At 32.1% G+C, this 24,701-nt stretch overlaps 1 protein-coding gene across 9 annotated transcripts in view; it reads left to right on the top strand.

The window, feature by feature from the left end:
- LOC6050605 (histone deacetylase 4) overlaps nt 1–24,701 on the top strand; it is a 128,917-nt gene that overhangs the window by 83,093 nt on the left and 21,123 nt on the right. For 6 of the 9 annotated variants that reach the window (XM_038249909.1, XM_038249901.1, XM_038249904.1 and 3 more), the window contains exons 3-7: nt 11,106–11,290; nt 22,920–23,027; nt 23,265–23,441; nt 23,509–23,579; nt 23,679–23,815. In XM_038249909.1, the coding sequence (XP_038105837.1) occupies nt 11,106–11,290; nt 22,920–23,027; nt 23,265–23,441; nt 23,509–23,579; nt 23,679–23,815 (678 nt within the window). The remainder of the gene's footprint in view (nt 1–11,105; nt 11,291–22,919; nt 23,028–23,264; nt 23,442–23,508; nt 23,580–23,678; nt 23,816–24,701) is intronic. The other 3 variants (XM_038249902.1, XM_038249908.1, XM_038249907.1) reach the window with 3 other exon arrangements.

Below are 24,701 nucleotides of genomic sequence, written 5' to 3'. Positions count from 1 at the left end.
TAAATAAAAGTTTCGCTTTCTGGCAACTTCTGAGTTACACAGGTCTACTTTTGGTAATTTAGATCCGATTCCGGATGTTACGGATACTGGTTCTGATGGTTTTGGAATTTTGACAAAATTTAGTTATAAAACTGGTTTATAATACCATTATGTGTAGAAAATTATTGCTACTACAATGAAAATGTTTCATTGCTGCAAAAAAAAAAAAAAAACGTTTCAATTTGATCAACCCGGATGTTCCGGATACCGGTTCCCATGGGGCCATTCCTTAGAACCACTCAAAATGGTCATGCGACACTTCAAACTTCATGTAATAAGCCAGATAATTGCTGTACGACTCTTTTCATTTGTCTTCGACCAGTTTTGGCCACCCGGGATGTTCCGGATACCGGTTCCATCGGAGCTATTCCTTAGAATCAAAGTTGTCCAATTCAAAATTAATTTATTTTTAGCAATTTTCGCACAAATCAACCCCACTGTGTTAAGAGGGTGTGTTGCCATCAGACTCTCCTTTCCCCCTCCCAGGACACTTCAACCAAGTCCTGGAGACTGAGGAAGGGCAGCAGCAAACCGATTGCGGTAGGACATCCCGTCTTCACCAATACACAGACGTGTCAAAGTCTACCAACTTCCTTCGCACCAATACCACTTTGGGAAAACTTTTCTCTCGTTCGTGGGGAAATTTCCTGGAAAAACAAGTCCTCTTTTGCTGGGCGCCGGAACCGATCTACACACTTTCAAGGACTCGCTGGTCTATTTTTGGTGCAACTTTTTATGTATTTGTGATGGGATTTGGTTGGTATATAATTTACAGTTTGAATGTGATTGGGGGAAAACAGGAGCGTGAGTAAATAAACACTTGTTGGTTCCCGGTTGTTATTGTTGTCGAGGAAAAGGGAACAGCTTGACTTTGTTTTTCGATTTTAATTTGAAAATTTTCAATTTCAACGATAAAAATTTCAAATACAAACTAAACTAAAATGGCGCAATAATATGCAAATATTATAAACCAGTGGTGCCAGTTAGTCGGCTAGCCAACCCCCAATGATTGATGACATAATGTCGAGAATTAAGCTCAATTGCGCACCGCCGCCACAGTTTATTATGATGAAGGGTTGCGAGAAGATGGTGGAGGGACGAGAGAACACGACTTGTCATAATTCTTTGGCTCGCGTTTCTTCCCACCTAATCAATCAACGGCCGGTTGGCCGGAATGATGAGATTTCTTATTTTTTTCTGAGTGATTTGTGGGATTTTGTGTGTGTGTGTGTGCGGGCCCGGGATTAAAATCGCAATAATTAACCTTCTTGTTATTTGGTTGGGTGGGGATGACCTTCAGGAACGTTTATAATTTTGATTTGACATTTTGGTGGTTCCAGAAAATCTGTTTTCGATATTAGTAAACGAAACTTGGGATGAGGCTGCAGTTATGACACTATAAATAAAAATATTTGAGACAATTTAGTCCCTAAAACAGTGGAATCCTTTTTCAAGGCGTTTGAGACGCTTAAAACACATTTGAGACGCTTAATATAAAAACGCTTTTTTAACATTTGAAACACTTTATTCTGTAAATATTTGTGACAATTTAGACAAATAAATCTTTTTTCGAGACGCTTGAGACGCTTATTTAAGCAAAAAAAAACACATTTGAGACGCCTAATATAAAAAAATCTTATTTAATATTTGAGACACCTTATTCTGTATTTTTTTGTGACATCTAAGACATTTGAGACATTTATTGCAGTTAAATGTAATAAGACAACAGAATCTTCACCGAGACGCCTAAAACATTAGAAAAAAGGCAAAGCAATCCACTTTAACAACCTCTGGGCCTGACAAATTTGAGACGCTTAAAACAATGGAGTTTTTGGAACATCTGAGACAATTAATTTTGTGTAAATTATTGGGACTGAGACATAAACGACACTTATTGCAGTGAAAATTCAACATGTTTTGACAAGCAAGATTGTAAAGACAGCGGAGACGCTTAATATAATAGAAATCCTTGACTAATTTGAGACGCCTAAAATACTAGAGTTTTGAATTATTTGAGACACCTAATTTTCTGAAAACGGTTGAGACAACTGAGACATTTGTCGCAGTGAAAATTGACCTAGATATTTGAGTTGATAGCAAAAACATTTGCGGTTGCACGAGACGCCTAATGAAGTAGAAAAAGTTGACTGATTTGAGACGCTTATAACATTGGAATTTTCAAACATTTTTAGACATAAAATCGATTGAAATTGTTGAGACAACTGTGACATTTGAGGAATTTAATGCTGTGAAAATTAATTAATGTTATTTCAGTTGAGATGTTTGAAACAATTTAGATTCTGGATGAAGTTTAAACCCTTTGGGACGCTTATTTTATTGCAAATCATTGAGACACGATTTAAAACAGAACAGAACAGTTGAGATAATCAAACTAGTTATTGCAGTTTAGTTAGTTGAGACAATTGAGCGAAACACATGAGACGTTCAAATACAACAAAGCTGTTGAGACGGTCACTGCAAAGAACATAGCTGAGACAGTGAGACACCTAAACGAACATGAAAAACGTATAATACAGATGATATTTTTAAGACAACTAAGAAGGTTGATATCGCTATTACATTTGCGACGTTTAATACAAGTGTTGAGAGTCTCGCTCTCCTTCGAGAATGCTGAAACAGTGAGACGCCCAATGCAGTGGCTATTGTTTATACTTTAAAGACATTTAATTCAACGGACATTGTTGAGACAATAAAGACAGTTGCAACGTTTCAAGGTTTGAGACGTTCAATGAATGAAAGTGTGGTGACATCCGAATGTTTTGGGAGACATCTGTGACGCTTAATGCAAAAACATGTTGAGACGCTTAATTAATTTTAAATCGCTGAGGTAGTGAGACGCTGTGAACACAGTGGAACTTGTTAAAACAGTGAGGACGCATAAAACAGTAGACATTTTTGAGACAGTTGAGATTGTAAGAACTGTTGGGACACTTGAGACGCTTATTTTTTTTTAAATTTCTGAGACAGTAAGCCCCAGTTAACGGTGCATAACAACCAGAGCTTTTTGCACCAAGAGTTTTGTTACACACATTCTAGTATCTTCAAAGCTACGGGAGTTGTCGATTTTTTTTTTGCATTCATCCCCTAAATTTAATCTACAAAGCAATTTACAAGAAAGTTTGACTAATTTTAGAATCAGATTGTTGAAGGATTGGGTCGGTGCGTTTGACGAAATAACAACTTCCTTGGTTGCTGCGCATCCATAGGACGTTTAATAAAACGGGCAATTAATGAGACACTTAAAACAGTGGTAACTAAAGATACTTGAGACGCTTAATGCCAAGAAAGTTATTGAGACGCTAAATGCAAATTAAATTAAAGGGACAGTGAGACGCTTAAATCAGACAGTGGAGTCACTAAATAAAGCAGACTGGACATTTTCGAGGGAAAAACAGCAAGAACAGTGAGACGTTTAATACGCTGAATGCAATTGAGACGCTAAACAAAATAGCGGAAACAGTGAGACACGCAATTCAGTCGAAATTATTCAGACAATTGAGACGCATAATGAAACTGAAACACTCTTGAGACGCTTAATAAAAATCAATATTAAGACGATCAGTGATTTTTTTCAAGCAGTGGAAGCAAACAACACAGTTGACATTGTTGAGACGTTTAAACTGACGCAACTGATATTGCTGAGACAGCAATACAGTGAAAATGTTTCACTTGTGACTGTGGCAATGGAGACAATTGAGACGTTAGAAACAAAAAAAAAAAGACGTTGAGACGCTCAATATATTTCAAAATTGCCGAGACTCTGATACAAGTGATACAGTGTAAATGGTAATACAGTGAGACAATTTGAAAAGTGGCAACCCTTAAGACACTTGCTTAATACAAATAGAATTGTTGAGACGCTTAATTCATTTGAATTAAAAAAAAAATCAGGCAGTTTGAACGCATAATAAAGTGGACACTTTTTGGAAAATTAGACAGTGAGAAACGTTGGCACACTTCGACATTTAGTACTTAGAAAGTTGGTGAGACGCTCAACTTATTTAAAATTGCTGAGACAGTGAGACGCTTAACACAGTGAAATTTGTTTTCATACAGTGGGAACGCACAATACAGTCGACATTTTTGAGACTGTGGGAACCGATGGGACACTTGACACATCAAATACTGAGAAAGAGAGTGAGACGCTTAAATCATTTAAAGTTGGTGAGACAGTGAACTACTTTGAACTGATAGGCATCTTGCCATATACAGTAGACATTTTTTGAGACAAAACGGTGGAAACTGATGGGACACCTGAGACGTAAAATACAAGGAAAATTGTTGAGACGCTCAATTTATTTTCATTTTGTGTTACAGTTAACACAGTTACGTCGAGTTCAGACAGTCAAATGGAAACCACTCGAGACGTTCAATGCAAAAATGTTCTTGAGATGCTCAATAGTATTGAAATTGTTGAGACGATGAGAAATTTAATACAACCTGGTGAGACGCTTAATATAGTGGAAATTTTTCAGAAACTTGAGACAAACGCCGTGGAAATTGCTGAGACAATGAGGCACTAAAAATTTGAGACGCTTATTGTGGTGAAAATCTATTAAATTTGAGACAACTGAGAACTTAATGGCAGACACGTGAGACGCCTAATCTGGTGGAAACTAGTGAGACGCTTAAAAATTTGATTGCAGTTCGTCATTTGGAGGCAGTTGAGACAGCTGAAATGTTGAGACAACCTGCACAATTAAATTTGAACTAGGCACTCCATCACTCGCGCGTTCTCACCTATTTATAGTCGCTTATTGGTGGTCATTCGATTAGAAACCAAGGCGGCAAACCCCGCATCGATATCTGGCGCTTTGTGACAGCTACGAGTAGCAGAAATCGTACAAGTCGCCAGCGGTCTCTTATCAAACTTTACGCTGCGTGTAACGGCTCACCTTACAACAGGGGGATGACTTTTTGAAAAGGGCAGAAATTCAAAAATAATTTCAAAATTAAATCCTCAAAAGTATATTTTTCTTAGTAATTTTGGTTTGATAATTATTAAGTCATTTTAAAATCTTACCCCCCGATTGCCAAGCGTTAGGAGGACAATGTGGTCAATTGTTCTATTTTTAGAACATTTCTGCCAGCAACGGACTCCGATAAGGCCAGGTTCGAAGGCGTACGCAAATTTAAAGTGACTCGTACGTGATTGTACGGGAAACCTTATCTTGGACGTCGCTGTCCCATTGACGTGGTGGGACAGCGTACAGTTACTTTAAAAATCTAGTCTATCATCTTTGTTTGAACAAGGTTAGGGTGAAATTAGACGGTCTTGCTTGAATTTTGTTGTCTTTCATTTAGTTGAAATTATTATTTTTTTGCTTTGATAAATTGAAATTCTAAATTGCACAAATTCCAGACTAAACAATCAATAATTCATAAAGCCAAGCATCATCTCATCGAGATTTATTCTAAAATTTTGCCGATCTTTCTTTCCCAAGTTTGCGCTGCACCAACACTAAACACTAACTAACATCAACAAAGCACTATACTCTAGTGCGCTATTCATAGCGCGGCTTAAGCTGTGCGCGCGCGGCGGCGGCGGCGTTCGTCAATTTTGTGTATTTGTAGCTTCGAGTCGGGGCAAAATGTTGTTATTTTTATCGAGTGTAACTGTGCGCTTGTGTATACTACGCTTTATTTATACTTTAAACAATGCTATTTTTAGCGCGACCAGAATCCCGCTCAGCAAGAGGCGATGCGACTTAACTAGAGAAGTTGAGGGAAAAAAACGTAAAAAAAAAGTACACAAAAATATATTAAAACATTCTGACGCACAAGCACCAAACTCACCGAAAACCAATAACGATGCAGATGATGATGAAAATAGACGAGAAAAAAAAGTTTGAAAAGGAATACAAATTTGACGAAAAAAAGAACAAAATTGAAAAGAGAAGAAGCAGTCAAAAATAAGGAAACGACGAACCACGCGGGCGGGATCAAGTGAACTCGCGTTTGGAGTAAAATTAGAATCATCATCGCGCGTAATACCGCTCAGATGCTTTGAGCTTTTGACGTACACATTTGTTTCGATTGGGGGATAACGTTGGAAAATATCACAAGGTTTTGTGTGCGCGTCTGTTGCGGTTCTACTGACGTTGATTAGAGGATCGAAATGAAAACATTAAAATACAAAAAAAACAGGTCCTCATTACATTATTCGAAATTGTTATCTGAATATTATCTGAATAAATTAACTTTTTGACAAATCCCTATCGAAATTTCAAAACTTTGTGTTTTTGGTTATTAAAGTTACACATTTAAAAAAAGTTAAATTTTGGAAGGTTATAAAATGTTCATCTTTTTTCAGTGTAATTTTACCATGATGTATGTGGAATTTGGGAAATTACACATAAAAAGATGTAAATTTACTTATTTTTAAAGATAACCGTGTTTTTAACTGGGTCAAATTAAAAATATATATATTGAAATATTAGCACTAAAATCTGTTAACTCATGTTTGTAAACTTTTGTTTTAATAATTCGAAATTTGCATGTCGAATGAAGCCAAAATTTAAATATGTTTTCGCACTTATGAAATTTTCAGCAGAACTTTTTTTAATTTTTCGCAAAATAATTTCCGTGATTTGGGTTATTTTGACAGTAAAAAAAACTCTAAAATATTCGCGAAGCACCTTATTTTTAAATCACTGCATTTTCAAAAAAATTAAAACTAGTAGGGGGAGAGGGGGTCATATGCACCCCCTAAGGGAAAACTGTGATTTCTCAACCATTACAGCATTACTGTGGAAGAATTTTGTTCGATGTTCTAAAACAACTATTATTCTTCGTCATCCATTTGAAAAAAGTCTTAAAAAACCTCAAAATTGTTCGAAAATATCAAATTTGAAAAAACATTTTTGATTCATTTCAAACAACCATGCGGGGCAATATGCACCGCAACATTGGGGCAAAATGCACTACAACAACGGGGCAAAATGCACCACAACATGGGGCAAAATGCACCGGGTAAAATCAGTTTTCACTAGTCACCACTAGATGACACCGCTGTTTTTACTAAGGAGCTTCACAGCGGTGCATTATGCCCCGACCACGCTTTTTGCAGAAAATTTAATTAAAAATGCATTTTTTGATGTTTTTGGACTCATCTATCTACAGAATAATGAAGATTATGGCAAAAACTATTTACCTCAACACTTACAATATCAATAAAAGCTTTTTATAAGGTCCAAAAATCATAATGAAAGTGCAAAGAAAATTAGATGAAAACACAACATTTTAAAGTTTTGCAAATAACTTGAGCTGTTTTTATACTGCGATGCTCAAATTTTTCCAGCATGGTTTAGCAATGTTAAGCTTCCAATTTCTATGATTTTTCCCCGGAAAATTCTTCCAAATACCGAGAAAAGCAGGGGGTGCATTTTGCCCCGGGGGTGCATATTACCCCCTCTCCCCCTATTTGAAGTTTAAGTTTTACTTAGATTTTGTTTTTATTTTTACATTTTTTTTAAATTAATGCTAAAAAATTTAAGAAGCACCATATTTTTTCAATACTTTACATTTTTCATAATCTGTAAAAACTGAATTGCTTAAACAAAAAACATTTATTGAAAAAAAAAACTTGCGCAATAGTTCGTAAAAAACTTGGGATATATTGTGTAACGTTTTTTGGGCATTTAAAAAAATATATATTTATTTTTTCAGTAATATTTTTTTTGCGGTAGCGTAACACATTAAAAAGAGCCATTTTGTGATACATTCTGTTTCAATAATTTAACTATTAAGCTTGAATTATAGTTTATTTTTGAATATTTGCCCTCGCTAAAAAAAAAAAAATCTATCTCAGTAAATATCCTGACCAGGGACGAAGGACACAAACTTTTCATAAAAAAAATAATGAATTTCATCAAGACAAGCTAACTTTTGTATCGATAGACCAATAGTTTTTTTTTGCGCAATATGGGTCATTCCATGTCACTGGGTACACTTTTGGACTCGACCTTCGCCGATCTGGACAAAACTTGGAGGGAACGTTCATCTATCGATAGTTAACAGAAATCCCAAGTTTGGTGCTGATTGATCCCTATATTTTTGGCACCGCCCTCTTTTTTGACGAATTTCTATTCTTTTTTCTTTTAATCATAACTTTGCAACTATATGAGCAAAAGACTTTCTACAGGTTGCATTTTATAGAAAATTGTCCAAGGAATTTAGGAAAAATAAAATTTATTATATTTTAACTTTTTAAGTATTAAAATTCAGTTTTGACCAATTCCTTATATTTTTATTTGTTTTATTTTATCACCTTCGTGTTCCTCGGATAATTTTACATAATAATCAATGTAAACCTCAAACTAAAATGAACTGTTGGCGAGAAACAGCGATTTAACTGAAAAAAAAAGATTTTGCACTGCACTCTGTCCTATGAATTCAAATCCGAAATAAGTTTCTCACATATAAAAACCGAACTATGCGGTATTCATCCCTTTTTTTTAATTTTTATTTATTCAGATTTTTTTGTCATGTACATTCATTCAGTTAAAATATTATTAAGTGTCCAATCACAATCGATGACTTTTCACCTCAATTTTAAATACTAGCAACTTTCATTTATTCATGAAATGGGGATTCATCCCTTATTATTGAAAAGTACTTCCGAGTGCTTCGCAAAATCAAACTTTTTTCCAGTAAAATCGCTGTTTCTCGCTAATAGTTTATTTTAGTTTGAGGTTTACATTGATTATTATGTAAAATTGTCCGGGGAACACGAAGGTGATAAAATAAAACAAATAAAAATATAAGGAATTGGTCAAAACTGAATTTAAATACTTAAAGCGTTAAAATATAATATTAGGGGGCATTTAAGGGTTAAAATTTTATTTTGAAGTGTTCCCATATGACATGGAATGACCCATATACTATTTTTACAAACCCTAACATTTTTTCTGACTTAATAATTTCATAATTTGCCATTTCCAATAGTGAACAAAATTGTAATGATTTTTAGATTTTTGAATATTTTTCAGATTTTCATAATTGACAAATGAGTGTCAATTGCAAAAAAAAGGGCTGTTAATAAGCAAATTTTTCAAGACATGATTTTTTTTACTTTGAAAAATAGTAGTATTTTTTGTGCAAAAATGTTGTCAAACTTAAAAAAAAAAAACAAAATATTACAGAAAAAACGGTTTTTGTCCTTTTTTGCCGAAAAGACACCAGATATGTATTTCCATAATATGTAGTATGAGGTAAAAGATAATATTGATTTTCGCAGTTTTGTGTATTTTGTGTTGTGTAACTTAAAAAAACTCGTAATTTGAAATACATGAGTTAAAATGTAGTGAAAGTTTGTAAGGATTTTCGGAAAATTGAAGTTTTTGGTAGAAACTACTGACACTTTTCAGAAAATGTCGTATTTTAAAATCAAACTTTGATTAATATTAATGAACATTATATGGAACTAAAACAAATATTAAATTATTTTTTTTAAAAATGTATTATTTAAAATTAATTACAATTTTTTTCATTTCTAAACAAATTCAGGGAGGGGAAAAAAATAAAAAAATAAAAATAACAAACCATAGTCTCAACATTTGAATGAAAAGAAAGTATTATAATGCTTTTTACACTAGTTCAGTTGTTTTGCAATCATTATTTTTCAAAATATGTAAGATTTGACGAAAAAAAAATTTAGCAAAAAAACATTTGGTGGTACTGTACATTGAAAATTTACAAAAAATCAAAAGATTTTTGAATAAACACAAACATCCTAATAATGATACTAAACGCGGAGGAATGCATTTTAAATTGATTACAGTTGATTGCACTTGTATTTCCATTAAAATTTAAAAGTTTTTTGAAAAGTTAGGATGTGCTTCGTTTTGGGAATATTTTAGCAAAATCATTTTCTTGAGTCTCAGTAAAATTGGATTTTTGAATCGTAAATTCGTAAATTTGATTTTTGGTTTAAAAATTCGAATTTTTTGCGAGTCATATTCTGTGTCAAGGAATAATATTTGTATCTTCAACTTCTGCTAACTTTTTCAGCAACTATCCTGTACACAATAATTATAAAATAACGCATTTTTGCGATAATTTTAAGCAGACTTTAGAGTACCGTAAACTGGGGTGACTTTGATAGCCCGGAGTGACTTTGATAGGTTTTTCAAATGCCCGTCAAATTAATATCTAAACATTTTTGAGAATTTTGAGTATGTAAGCATTAAGGGATAGCTTATTATCGAACATATATGCAATAATGTGACTGTTACATTGGATGTATCAAAATTAGTGGCCAAATAAAATTTCTATCAATGTCACCCCGGGCAATCAAAGTCACCCCAGTTTACGGTACCGTAAAATTGGCGTGAAATTCCAATGTTTTTTTCATTTTTTTTCATTTCTCGTGAAAAATCACTAGCCCTAACTATCATACTAATGTGATTTATAGTTTTATTCTAGGAGAAATTTCGAAATTTCTATGGAATGCAATATCGTGCTTTCAACTAATGCCATTTGACACTTGACACATGTGTGACACAAACCATTCGAAAATCTCCCAACAGAGAGCGAATCAAGTGCAGCGCACTATTTCTCGCGCTTTCCCCCCTCGAACTTAATTTTCCAAACACACAGTTACAGATAGGGCGGGAAAAACAACAGCGTCCATGCGTTCGACTTTTCCCACGGGCGCTAAATTTAGAACCGCGGAAAAGGCCTTTGTGTGTACAGCAGAGTTCGGAATTTTTACGACTTGATGACATTCCTCCCCGCAGTCAGTGCATTCTCCTTCTTCTTGTTGCCCCCTCTCTGATTTGAGCGATTTCTACATTGGGAAAGTGTTTTTTTTTCCTTTCTTGTTTTATTGTTGCTTTTAAGAACGATTCTGGCTGTTTTGTGGTGGAGAAATTTTCCCATGCTCTTGATTAATTAACTTTCGAAGCGAAGTTGAGAGAAATGTGCATCAAATTTTGTTTTTTTCAGCTTAATTTAGTGCTAATGTACCTATTTTGGGTCTAGTTGTTCCTTTTTTCGACCTATTTAATTCTAACCTAATTTCTTCCATCTCTCTCTTTTCCCAGAAATGGCACGCGACTCGACAATGGGACGGGACCGGATTCTGGTGGTGCCCAGCACCGGGATCGCGCTGGACACGCCCTCGACGTCCCAGCCCAGTGGTGGTGGTGGTGCGGCCGGGCCCGGTGGCGGTGGCGCCGCCGTCCCGTCCGACATCAACCAGCAGATACTGGAGGTGAGCCTGCTGCAAGTACGAAAACCTTTCTTTTTTTATACTTGTGTGTTTTAGTGGAATTTGTTTGACGTGTTGTAATCCGTAGGTTTGGTGTGTACGCTAATCTGAAATAAGTAATTTTAAGTTATTTTCACTCAAATTTGGTCTGATTTAGATGTTTTCCTATCAAATTTACTCAATATTCAAAAATAAATCCATTATTATCAAACTTTATCTTCGCGTAGTATTCAAATCGCCCATTATAGAATTTGAGAGCATGAGCATGAGCATGAGCATGAGCATGAGCATGAGAGATCACCCATGGTTGCCCCTCCGTTGCTGAACAGAACCGTAATATCCTTTCAGCACTACTGATTATAGGCTTCGACGATCTAGTGGTGTTTCTCTTATCAACAGCATGTATGAATGCGCTGAAAAGATAAAACACCATGATTGCTAAAGCTAGACCAGTTGCGAATAGGTAACAGTCATTGGCCACCAACGGCCATGTCAGTTTGTAGACCTCGATTTTAAGGGACGGGAATGTTAGTTAGCGCAGGTTGCTACTAGGGCAGCTGATTTGCTCTGTGCTTACACCCCACGAGCGCCAGAAACCTGAAAATTGTGTTAGTAGGGTAGGGTATATGGTCAGGATTAATCATAGAAGATGATGATGCGACCCAAAATTGAATGTTTTGTTTGGAGAGATGATGTATTATTCTCAAGGCAAACAATCGGATGCTGCGGATGAGACATTTCCCGTTTAACTGTTGTTAAATTTTAAATGAAATGGTTTCATCTTAGACAGCCGGCTGTGGAAAGATAAAGCCAAATAATGTTTATTTAAAGAATGAGGTGTTAAACGCAATGCTGCAATGATAGCGTAGTCTGATTTTTAATTATATAACCATTTAATTCATAAATTTGTTACGGAAACGACGCTACGAACTCAACCATCAAATGCCTTCCGATCTTCTTTCTGTTAACTAGATGAGGTATTGATTATCGTTGCCTCTCGAGCTACGATGCTATGGAGAGGGCTTAACACATAAACAACCGACGTCGAGCCCTCCGAGCTACGGAGCTATGGGAAGGTCTTTTCAACACAAAAAAAAGACTCGCACAACACACAACGTTCTTGATGAATCAAAATATTATTTAACGCGGTAAAACTAACGAACTCAACCGTCAAATTGCCTTCCAACCAGCGATGATGAAGAAAGGGCACTTTGCACACAAACACAACCATCCGCTTGCACTGACGGAACATTACGCACAAACAGCCACACAAAAGAGACGAAAATTATCGCGAAAAAACAGGACTGCGCGTCTCCAGAAGCACTGCACTTATGATAAATCGCCCATTATAGAATTTGAGTAAATTAACTTATCATAAGTCATTCTGGTTTAACCGACATTTTTGTAAAATTCACTATATTTTTTTAGTAAAAGTAGTTCAAATTTTGGTTAATAACTTTTCATGTTTTAGCACAAAATACTATTTTTTTATTTAAAAAAAAATACTGATGTTTTCTCAAAATGCAATTTTTCAACACTCGTTTTTTTCTGAAAACTAAAACTATGTTAAATTTTCCTAAATTTGGGTGGAATTCATATTGAATTTCATTTTGTGGAATTTAACTATTTTTTTATGTATATTCAAACAAATTTTGGTACTTTACACTCAAACTTTCTTCTGCTAAAATTATCTAATTTCACAGGAAATTTTTGACTATTTTTTTCAGAACTTTTTTTGCTTTACTTGGAATTTATTTCGTAAATTATCGTTTTTTTTTAAGTAAACATCTCAAATGAATTTTGTCTAAATTATTATTCTTAGCAAACATAAAATTGTAATTTTACTCAAATTTTGGGTTGATGCAAATAAAACTTTACCCAAAATTTTTTGTATCGCCCTGGTTTTTAGTAAATTTACTTAAATTTGGGAAAGCATTCATTCTTAAATAACCCAAAGATGATTATTTTTTTGTTTGTAATTTCACATTTATTTCTTAATTCTTTTCGTACAAAATTTCAATATTTTCACGAAATGGTTTTTAATTTTTTTTCATTGTGAATTTTTTTCAACTTCTCGGCAAACACATAGCAAATTAACCCTCTAATGACCAAATTTTATAATTTAAAAAAAATCACGTGTTTTGGGGGTAATCTTGAGCAACTTTTGTTCTTTGAAAAACTTTACTAGTTTAATGTTTTTCTTGTTATATTTATTGTATTTTTATTTGAAATTATCATTTTTCGTTTATGTTTGTTTCTGATAGTACTTGATTTTTTCTACCACCTTCTATCATTAGCTTTTGCCTTACTAGATTTTCATTATTTTAGAGTATATTTTCAAATTTTTGCTTAATTTAAATATCGTCTGCTATAGAACGATACCATTATCATTTAAATTGGTAAAAAATGCGTAAAGGCATAGTTTGAGACATTATAAAATTACTACATACTTACTTTCACATAAATATAGGAAATTTTAGTGAAAAACACAGTCAAAGTTGACCCTGAAAAAATATATTTTTAAAAACATTGGCAAAGTCACATAAACCAAGTCAAAACTCCAACACAAACTTTTTTTTAATTTGAAGAATTCTTCTTTCCAATGCTTTTTAAAGATCGAAAATTGGTTGAAAAATTGAGTTTTGGCGAAGTTGATTTCATTCTGAATTTACTCAAGAGATCGTAAAACTATCAAATTTTGAGAAAATTTACTCACATTTGGAATAATTTCATTGTGAATTTATCCAAACGTTTATAAAAATCACTATACTTAAATAATTACTATAATTTGATTTAACTACATTATTTTTTTGTACATTGCATTATTTTTTAAATGAAATACCGTTTTTGTGAAAATTATTTTAAAAGGCAAATTGTAATAATAAATGAAAAACAGAATTCACCCAAAAATTTACACAAATCACGAGTTCTAGAAAATTCACTCAAATTTGGATTGAGTTCATTTGAAATTTACTCAAAAGTTGTGGAATTAAGCATTTTTCTTAATTCATTAAAATTATGATCCTTTACATCCCAAGCAACACACTTTGTCAGATAAACGTATTTCCTAACTGGTTGTATAACCAAACCCCCTTGTTACCACAACTTGTTCTACAACTCCTGTGAACTGGAAAAAGCGCACTTTTTTCTGTTGTATAACTTGCCAAAAAAGATGCAAGTTATCAGAGTAAGTTGTACAAATGTATTTGACAACACTGTGCTATCTAACAAGAGTTTCGACGAAAAAAGGGGGCGTGGTTTACGGCTGTGCTGTCAAATCAAAGCGCACACTGGAAAGGTAAGTTAGATTGAAAACAGCTGTCTAACCGTCGACTAACTTACATGTAAACAAACGTTTCTTATTAGAATTTCAATCAACGACGAAGCTAATCAAAAAAGTACGCTTGTTTCTGCAAAATTTATTTAAAATAATTTGAAATTGAAATTAAAAAAAAAAGAAAAACAATCATGGCGCGCTTGTGATTAGTGGGAAATTCCCTGCATGACGAACTTTTAGATTTTCCTTTTTTGGTGAACTTCCTCTTTCCCAAGATTCGATCCGATGACTTCGACGATTTGTTGTTATCTCCACGACAGGTCCAGGCGCGCTTCCACATCTCTCCACGGGGCTTCATAGTAAACAAGCTGGCCCAAGCGTCAATAAGAAGGCTGCTGTCTGTTTTGATAGCCAAAGAACATAACTCCAACGAAGGCTGTCATTGAAATTGAAGTTATATAAGTTTGTTTCAAGTCAGTTTTTATAACTCCACTATATAACTTTGTTATAACACACCGTTTCAACTGTCATTTCGATTACCGTACCACGGAGTAATATTAGAATCAGTATGGTTTTGATTTGTTGTTTTCTCTATCATAAACTCAATAAGCTGATAATTTTTATAGCTTTTACCAGCGATATGTTCACAAATTAATCAGTCAACAATCAAAACTATTGCAATCTTCAATAAATAAACATAATTGAAACTCTAAATTCCTCATGTACAAATTTACACCACCTAACAACACGCAATGTCAAGTTGAATATGTATGTTGAGCATCAGTCATATAATCTATTCTCCGATAAAATTTGTGTAACAAAGCGAGAAAACCTAAGGTTGTTTATAGAATGGTTGGCCGCGCCCATTTTTCAGCAGATGCCGTCACATGACAATGTTAGATAAGCAGTGAAACAAACAGTGCAATATTGTTTTTATTCAACAAACTGTTTTCGAGTAAACACTGCAGATACGGGAACAGCATCTTGGCATATCAGCACTTTGACGTTCAATTACAGCTCATAAAAAGTGTTTTCAAGTGAAATAAAGTGATAAATATCTCAATAGGAAGTGAGCAAGCAAGTTTCTATCAAAAGTGTTCCAAAATAAATTGTTTAAATAGTGAAATAAATTGTTTAAATAGGAGCAAGTGCTAACCCTCCCAAACATGTGAAAATATTCCCTATGTTGTGTGTTAAAGTTGGAAAAGAGTGAAGTTGACTGTGTTGTAACACTTGTGTGGCACAAATCTCAAGAGTTACATAAGTCAGGTAAACAAGTAGTGAAACAAACTGTTATTTAACTAACGTTGAAATTTTTTCTCGTATGTTGATCCAAAACAGCTGTCTAACTATTATTCAACAGACGACAAGTTATGAGTGCTACTTGGGATTCTAACCTTCTTTTGTAAAAAATATATAATTTTCACAAATTGGAAATTTGTGAATATTCTTTTCTTGAAACTTATTTTTTAAGAAAACTTATATTTTTAAAATCTATTTAAAATTTCACTTTGTTGGGATTTATTTCGTAAATTAACATATTTTAGTAATTTTGGAATTCTGTTTTCAAATATCAAATTATAATTAGTTTAATTTACTCAAATTGGAAAATTTGATTAGCATTTCACCCAAAAGTTTGGGCTACCCCCTAGTTTTTAGTAATTTTACTAAATTTTTATAACGTTAATTCTAAAATCCCCCTAAAGTTGGTGATTTTTTTTTTGTAATTTCACATCAAACTCTTACTATTTTTGGTACAAAATTTCAACAATTTCACGAAATGACAATTTCTTTAAAAAAATATTACAAAAATGTGTGAAAATTCGTTCCAAATTCCACTAGCAAATTAAAACATTTTAATATATTTAGCAAGTAGTCAGTCTAATTTGAATTTATAGAAAGCGATTCTTTTTACACAAAAACCTCGATTTGCACGGAATGTGAGTAAACTTAACTAAATCTTTATACATTTTATTCTGGTTTTACTCAAATGGTTCATGAGTATTTCGGTAAAGTTACTCTCATTTGGTTTAGCCGCACTCCATTTTTTTTTGGTTAAGCCGCACTTCATTTTTTAATTACTATTTTGTTTCACAGATTTGAGATAAGAAAATCTGTAAAAAAATCATTTTTATAGAAAATATTTTTTTTTTTGGTAATTCTGATTTTACCCGAAATTTATTGAATCCTGTTATCATAAAATGTACACAAATTTTGGCTAATTTCGCTCTGATTTTGTTGAAAAGTTCGTTTTTGAAAAAATGAATTAAAATTAGCCTATTTGCTTGAATTTTGGGTTCGTGGTTGGTGCAATGTTTAAAAAAAAACAAATAACTTTAATCCGCGATTTTTTTTTTTGGAAACAAAAGAACTAGTACAGTCAACATCACAAACTATTTGAAATAATGATTAACTTAAATTTGGCTTTTCTCAAATATTAATTTAGCAAAAGTTGATTAAAATCACTTGTTTTCTGTAAATTAACATAAAAAAATGGTTGATTACACTCTAATTTAATGTTCTACAAAATGATAAAATTTCAACTAAATAAATTTTTTAATTACACCCTTATATTTGAGTTAAATAAATGAGTACAACTTACTAGGTATTTTTGGAAATTAGGCTGAAAATTTTGAAAAAATAGTGGTTTCAGTCATTTTTGATAAGTGTGTACATATTGTAGATTGTTTTTTTTTCGTGTTGCTAATTATTGTACGTTAAGTTGCCGTAGGAAATTTTTATCAATCCTAAGTTAAATACACTGTAATTTGTCTTTATACGGAGTTCTAAAGTTACTTTTAATATATATTTTTTGGTGCAATTTTTTTCACAGGCTGAAATTTATTAAATTTCATTTAAATTGTTGACTTTGCTCCAATTTAAGTTTGAATAATTAAATAAATTAACCTTAATTTAGGTTAATTTCACTCCGAATTCACCCAAAAGTGTTCTCGTGTAAATTCACCGCAACACACTAAATCTGTCCTCGTATGTTTGGGTTAATGTAACTCTAAACATACCCAAAAGTGCGTAAAACTTCTAGATCATTTAAATTTGAGTCTTAAAAATAGAAAAAAAGACATTCAAAACTTATTTTTGAGTAGCTTCGATAATTACGAAATTTGAGTTGAAATAATTTAGTAATTTATTATTTGAGTCATTATTGATAAGCGTGTATGTACAGGAAAAACAAAACAAACCAAAATAACTATTGCTTTTATTGTCATTGTCGCTAGCTTGTTACTAACTGTTGTGCGTAACCGTCACCTGTCAAAGTTTGACGTTATTGACAGCTTTTTCCGATCGTTGAAAACAATCCATCTCAAGAGAAGTTGGGTGATTCACCCGAAATTTCCACCGTGTCATCGAAAAATACTAGGAAATTTCCTTGAATAATAATCTTTTCGAGTTTTATTTTTGCAAATGGCTTGGCAAAACTAGTGCAAAAAAAAAACACGAGCGAAACAAAAAATACACGCTTAGCTCATTTCACGCGGGGTTGTGTTTGTGTGCGGGCACGGACTGTCACTAAAAATAGAAATGTAAACAGAGCGAATGTGTTTGGCTTCCTCATCACCACCACCGCCAAGGTGGTGGTGTTGTGTTAATTTGGCAAGTTGGCTCGGCCCATAGTTTGTTGACTTAACCCTCAGGTGCCATTTTAAAGGAATTTAAAAAATCTCAAATTTTGAAACGTCAAAATAGTCAATGTAAACAACGCTTAAGGTAAGCTTGAATTAAGCATTGTGACAGTCCTGTCAAATTTGTTTTAGAATCTGAAGGGTTGATCACAACAAAGGGCAATAAATTCAGAATTGCGTTGTAAACAAACACGACCAACTTGACGACGACGCGCGCAGCTTCCGAAACCGTCCAAAAGATGGCGCGTCATTCGGTTCAGTTTTCGTTAAGTTTTTGGCGTCATTCCCAAAATAAAAATAAAGCGAGGTTTTTTTTTCGCAAATCGCCATCCATAATGGATTTGCCACGCGTGTTTGTTTTGTGTGTGTGTGTGTTATTTTTGCTAAAATTTCCGACATCCGGTGGAATAAAAATTTTAACTTGACAGCTGCCAAGATTGCTGGTTTGTTGACATTTGTGCGACCGGCGTGGGCGCAGTTTTACACCTTACCTTACGTTACAGAAGGCAGGAGGAGGAGGTGGAATTATTTTTGAGCGATGATCTTGGCTTTTTTTTTTGCTGTTGTTGCTCAGATTTATGAATGGACGAACACCCTGCATTACGCAAGTGTGCGCTTTTGTGAATGAGGATTTACAGCAATTTCCGGTGGAAATTTTTGAATGAAACTTATTTTTAGCACTTGGTCGTTTTGCAAATGTTTTGCGAATTTGTTTGAAATTCAAAATGATTTGTTGACGCCATCTTGAATTTGTTACAGTTTCACCTTAACAACGTTTTGACGTTTAGACAGTGTTGCCAACAATAAAAAAATCGTTTTAACTTTTTTTTAATCAAACAACTTTTTACGTGAGGAAATCCCCCTCGTAAACACCACAATCGATCAATTTTACAAACAAAGTGTAATCCCACAAACAGTTGGAGATACGCGTCACTTTACGGTCATGCCAAGGTGTGATAAGCACCGTCTATTTTTGGCAGCTTGCGTCAGAAGTGGGGCCCAACCCATGAGAAATGGGCAGTTTAGAAAAAAACAGTGACGACACTGATAACGAAATCGAAAATAGAGGTGTTATCATAGAGTTGTCGTAAATGGTATTTATCAAAACAATAGATTCAGTGAAGGTTGGTTTGGATCAGCTTTTTCTGTTGAACATATCTAAAAAACTCTTAGTGATATTTTTTTACAGCTTTATGTTTTTAAATAATGCATTTATTTAATTTTTTATGATTTTTAATGCATGTTTGTTTACTATTTTTTCAATTTTGACGTTTGTTATTGAAATTTTACTCTTAAATTTGGCTACGGTTGAACTTATAACAGTAACGACAAACTTTTTTATTTTTTTGTTTTTTTTTTATATTTAATAATGTTGATGGTTTCATAATTTATTTTATATTATTTATTGTTAAAGATTTTACAGCAATAATTTGATTTAAATTTGGATTTCTTCGTAATTTAAAGATTTTTTTAGCTCAATTTAAAAATGGTCTGTGTCATAGAAAGCAAGAATGAGAATTAAATTTCAAAAAACGATAACAATAGTTGTACCATCATTGCAGAGTGGCCACTTGAGTCGGGAATTCGCCAAAATCCGCCGAAAATTTTTGTTTCATTTTGTCACATTGATTAAATATATATAAAATAAGATTCCAACTTGAGTTTGGCAATGTTTTTGTTTTTGTGGTAAATATTTTTTAGTGTTCATCTAAATTCATTTAGTCATTTAATTTTTTTTTAACTTTTTTGTGATTTTGGGGAAATTACTACAGATACAAAAAAAATAAATACAAAAATTTAATAAAAAATCATGTAATTTTGAAAACATGCAAAAATATTGAAATTGCTAAAAAAAAAATATTCCAAGAAACTTTGATTTAAGTTATTGCAAATATGTTCAAAGAATTTTTCTCTTCGAACATTTTGCATTAAATAAGTGGTAACACATGGAATCTTACAAAACTTTTCTTTATTGAAAAAATTAAAGCAGTTAAATACTGACAACTAGATAATTAAACATTAACTCCAAAATTCAATATCAAAATTTACAAAATTGAAAAGTGAACTTGGTAAAACAATTTCAAAGATATTTTCCTAAGTTCTTTGAAAGTATAATAACAGAAATCATGCTTTAAGCGTTTTTTGATTAAAAATAAACTAAAATTAAGAACATAAACATAAAGATTAACGATTTGAAATTTAAGTAAACAAATATTTAAAACATATTTTAAAATTATTTATACAGGATTTGGAACAAAAAAAATCGAAAAGAAGACAAATGAAAAAAAAACAACAATCAAAACGTTAATAAGAAAATTTATAAAAAAAAAAACAATTTTTAACATAACAGCAAAGAGGATTGATTTTTTGAAGAAGAAATAGATGAATAAACAAGCTTTAAACGCAAAATCACATGAAAAGAATAGTAATAAAAACAGAGTATGTAAATATTTTCGCTTTTTTTAAAGTGTTTTTTTTTTATAAAATGCTGAATTTTTCACTAATTACCGTATTTTTTTCGAAAATACTAAAATTTTCATAAATTTCAATACAAGTATCAAAAGGAGCGATTTGTTTTTCAAGTTTTCTTATTATTTTTTTGTAAGGTACTCATATTTTGACATTCACTGTATTTTTTCTAAAATACTCAAATTTCCGTAACTTGCCACATTGGTTGTAAGCAAGGCGTTGTTTTTAGAGCATTTTCACTTTATTAGAGTTTTTTTTTGTAAAATACTATTTTTTTTTTGCAAAATACCGTTTTTTCGAAAATATATTTTCTAAAATACTCATTTTTTGTTATTCGCAATATGGGTGTCAAACGAAGTGAAATTTTGGATGAATTTTCACGTTATTTAAGTTAATATTAAATTAGTTTTTTTCATCGATTTTTTTTATTAAAATTTGGATATTTTTGAAAAAATACGATATATTGTGAAAATTTTTGTATATTAAATTTTCACAAAATATCGTAATTTTTCAAAAATATTCAAATTTTAATTAAAAAAAATCGATTTAAATAAAATTTTAATATATTTTTTTTCTAAAAATACAGTTTTGTTTTTAATTTACTATTTCACTCAAAAGTTTGAATAAATTGAGAGTTCATTCAAAATTTCACCTCGTTTGATATCCGCATTGCAAATTATAGAAATTTGAGCATTCTCGATAAAATACGGTATTTGTTGATTTTTTTATGTATATTTAAGGGTGCACAGCAACCAAGAAAGCTGTTGTCTTCTTATTCCAAAATTGGCAAGTTTACGGACCCAATCCTGCAACAATCTGATTGTAAAAATAGTCAAAATTTGTTGTAAACAATTTTGTAGACAGTAATTTAAGGGATGAAAAAATCCTTGTTTCGATAGTTCCCGTAGTTTTGAAGATACTAAAATATCTGTAAAAAAATCTTGGTGCAACTGTGGTTGATGTGCACCGTTAAAAAAACGTAAAAAAGCATATATAATATCGCTTCGTTTGATACCCATATTGCAAATTATTATGTTTTTTTATTTTATTTTTATTTTGTGATATTTTTTGAGTATTTATACTTTAAAACTTATTACATTATCAAAAAAAATATTTTTAATGAAAGCATTGAAAATGTTACATGATATAATTGGATTCTGTTAATTTAAGAATGACTTTAAATATGAGTTATTATCCGTTATCGTCGATAAGATTATTGTTGATAGAATTATCGAAATAACGATAACGATTTACAGTTAATATTAGAAAAAAGAGGATAGAGAAACAGCAAAAAAGGGTAGAATAGATCCAAAATTTAGAATATGAAAAAAGTGTAGAATGGAAAAGAAGTGAAGTATAGCACAGATGTGCAGAAAAGAAGAATAGAACAAAAGAATAAAAGAGTAGAATAGATTAAACATTTAACTAGAAGAAAAGAATAAAAGAAAAGAAAAAAAATAGAATAGAAGAATAAAATTGAAGAATGGGATGAACAAAATATGAAAAATAGAGAAATAAAATTGAGAAATAGAACAGAAGAGTAAAAGAGAAGGATTGATTAAAATAGAAGAATGAAGAGGAATAGAAGAATATAATTGAAAAAAAAATTAAATAAAAATAGTAAAATAGAATTGGAGAAATAGAACTGAAGAATAAAATAAAAGAGAAGAATTCATTAAAATAGAAAATAGAATTTAAGAATAAAATTGAAGAAAAATAAAATAAAATGGAGAAATAGAATAGAAGAATGAAAAAATAGAATGCAATAATTAAATAGAAGAATAGAATTAAAGAATACAATAGACGAATAGAATACAAAATAAAACAGAAGAATAGAATAGAAGAACAGAATTTAAGAATAGAATAAAAGAACAGAATTTGAGAATAGAATAGAAGAATTTATTGGAAGAATTCAATAGAAAAATAGAATAGAAGAATCGAATAGAAGAATAAAATAGAAGTATAGAATAGAAGAACATTATTGAGGAATGAAACAGACCCATGATTGCTTATAATGTCAAAAAGAATAGAATTTAGGAAAAGGGTAGAAGAATAAAAAGAAACAGAATAAATTATTAAAATAGTATAAAACGTTTAAGGTACTAGAACGAAACAAATATTTTCATGAGTATTTTTATGCTTGTTAAATTTAATAGTGTATGTTTTTTTTGCTGTTTAGTCTTTGTATGTTCGGTGTGAACAATAATTCCTGACATATTCAATAATAAACCCAATTTTTTTTTTTTATTCTTGCTTCCAGCTTCGCAAGGAACAGGAAATCCAGAAGCAGAAACTCTGGCATGCCTTCCAGGAGAAGAACAAGGAGCTGGAGATGCAGCACCGACAACAGTTGGAACACAAATTTCAGGTGAGTAGTTTTTTTTTTCTTCTAAGAATTACGTTGCGCTCATTGCTCATCAAATTTGATTGGACAGCTTTGAACAGTAGTGTTGTGAAAAAAAATACAAACAAAATATTCGTTAAAGTTTACAAAAAAATCAATTTTCACCTGCCTTCCCACCCACTTGCAACCCACAACCATCACGAACAACAACAACAACAACAAACACCACAAACAAAACCAAAAACCCAAAAACAAAACTAGCTAGCGCAAGCCTATCACCACACTACTGGGTACGTCTTCCAGGAACTGCGCGACCAGCGGCTAGCCGAGGAGGCCGCCCAGCAGCGGGAACGGCGCGAACGGGAGGCGATCAAGCGGAGCAAGGAAAAGCAGGACTTTAGCGCCAACGCCAGCTCCGAGGTCAAGCAGAAGCTTCAGGTTAGGGTTCAAACATATCAAATTTGAGGTTAGAATTGAATTTAAGACATTTTTATAATTTTTTCAGACCTTCCTGATACAGAAAAAGCAAGCGGCAGCCTCGAACGGAATGAATTCCCCCTCGTCCTATCGAAATTGGTGAGTTTTGGCATAAAAATCAAAATTAGTGACCCTGAGGAAGATTGCGAGTGGGCCGAAACGTCGAAAATGCTAACTTTCTTCCGTTTTGCTTTAAAGGGGCGTGGTGAAATCCTCCTCCGGTGAGTCCATCCAGGCGGGGGCCGTCGCGGCCAGTTCGCACCCGTACAAAATTCCGCCCCCGCCGCCGTCCGCCATCGCCAAGTACGAGTCGGACTTTCCGCTGCGGAAAACCGGTAAGTGGGATTTGTGCATGTGTGATTTTTTTGAGTGTGTTGTTTTTCATTTAACTCTTTAGGGTTTTTTTTAGAAATTTCAGAAAACAATATTTTTAGTTTATTTTTTCTCAAATTAAATTTGAACATCACAAATAAAAATTAAACAAAATTTTAAACTAAATAAATAAAATTAAAATAAAGGTCAAAATTAATCAAGCATCAACACAAAAAATTTAATACAAAAAAAAATTAGAAAGAGCAAACACACGTTATTATTTTTTCAAAAACATAAAAAAATAAAAATAAGGAAGAAGATTCTTCCGAATCTTACGAATTTTGGAAATAGTTGTCAAAAATATTATATTATAATATAATAATATTATAAAATATATTTAAAAAAATTATTAAAATGTTTATAATTATTTAAAATTGTTAACCGGATTAATCAAAAATAAAAAGAATTATCTAACTAACTTGTTCAAGAGTCCTATTTACATAGGAAACCCATCGGCATATAGGACCTCTTGAGAAATAATTGTGAACTTTCCCAGAATAAAATTCACCTTCTTTATCGTTTTTATTCTAAAGATTAAAATTCTAAAGATTTAAAATTTGCCGTAAATTGAATTTACGAAGTAACCAGAGCATTCTATTTTCAAATAGAACAGCAATTAGGCAAAACAAGCTAGAAAATAAAATAAAAATAAACAGATAAAACAATAACAAAATCAACTTTGAAACTAAAAAAGAAAAAAAAACCACACAAAATTATCTCCTCATTTAAAAAAGGATAACATTTAATTTTTCTGAATATAAAATAAAATTATTAATTTTCGTTAATCAAAAAATATCAGCAACACATTTTTTTAATTTTATGGAAGATTTAAAAATAAAAACATTTATA

This window comes from Culex quinquefasciatus, chromosome 1 (assembly GCF_015732765.1).
Source record: "Culex quinquefasciatus strain JHB chromosome 1, VPISU_Cqui_1.0_pri_paternal, whole genome shotgun sequence".
NCBI lineage: Eukaryota > Metazoa > Arthropoda > Insecta > Diptera > Culicidae > Culex > Culex quinquefasciatus.
This window is presented reverse-complemented; position numbering and strand designations above follow the sequence as displayed.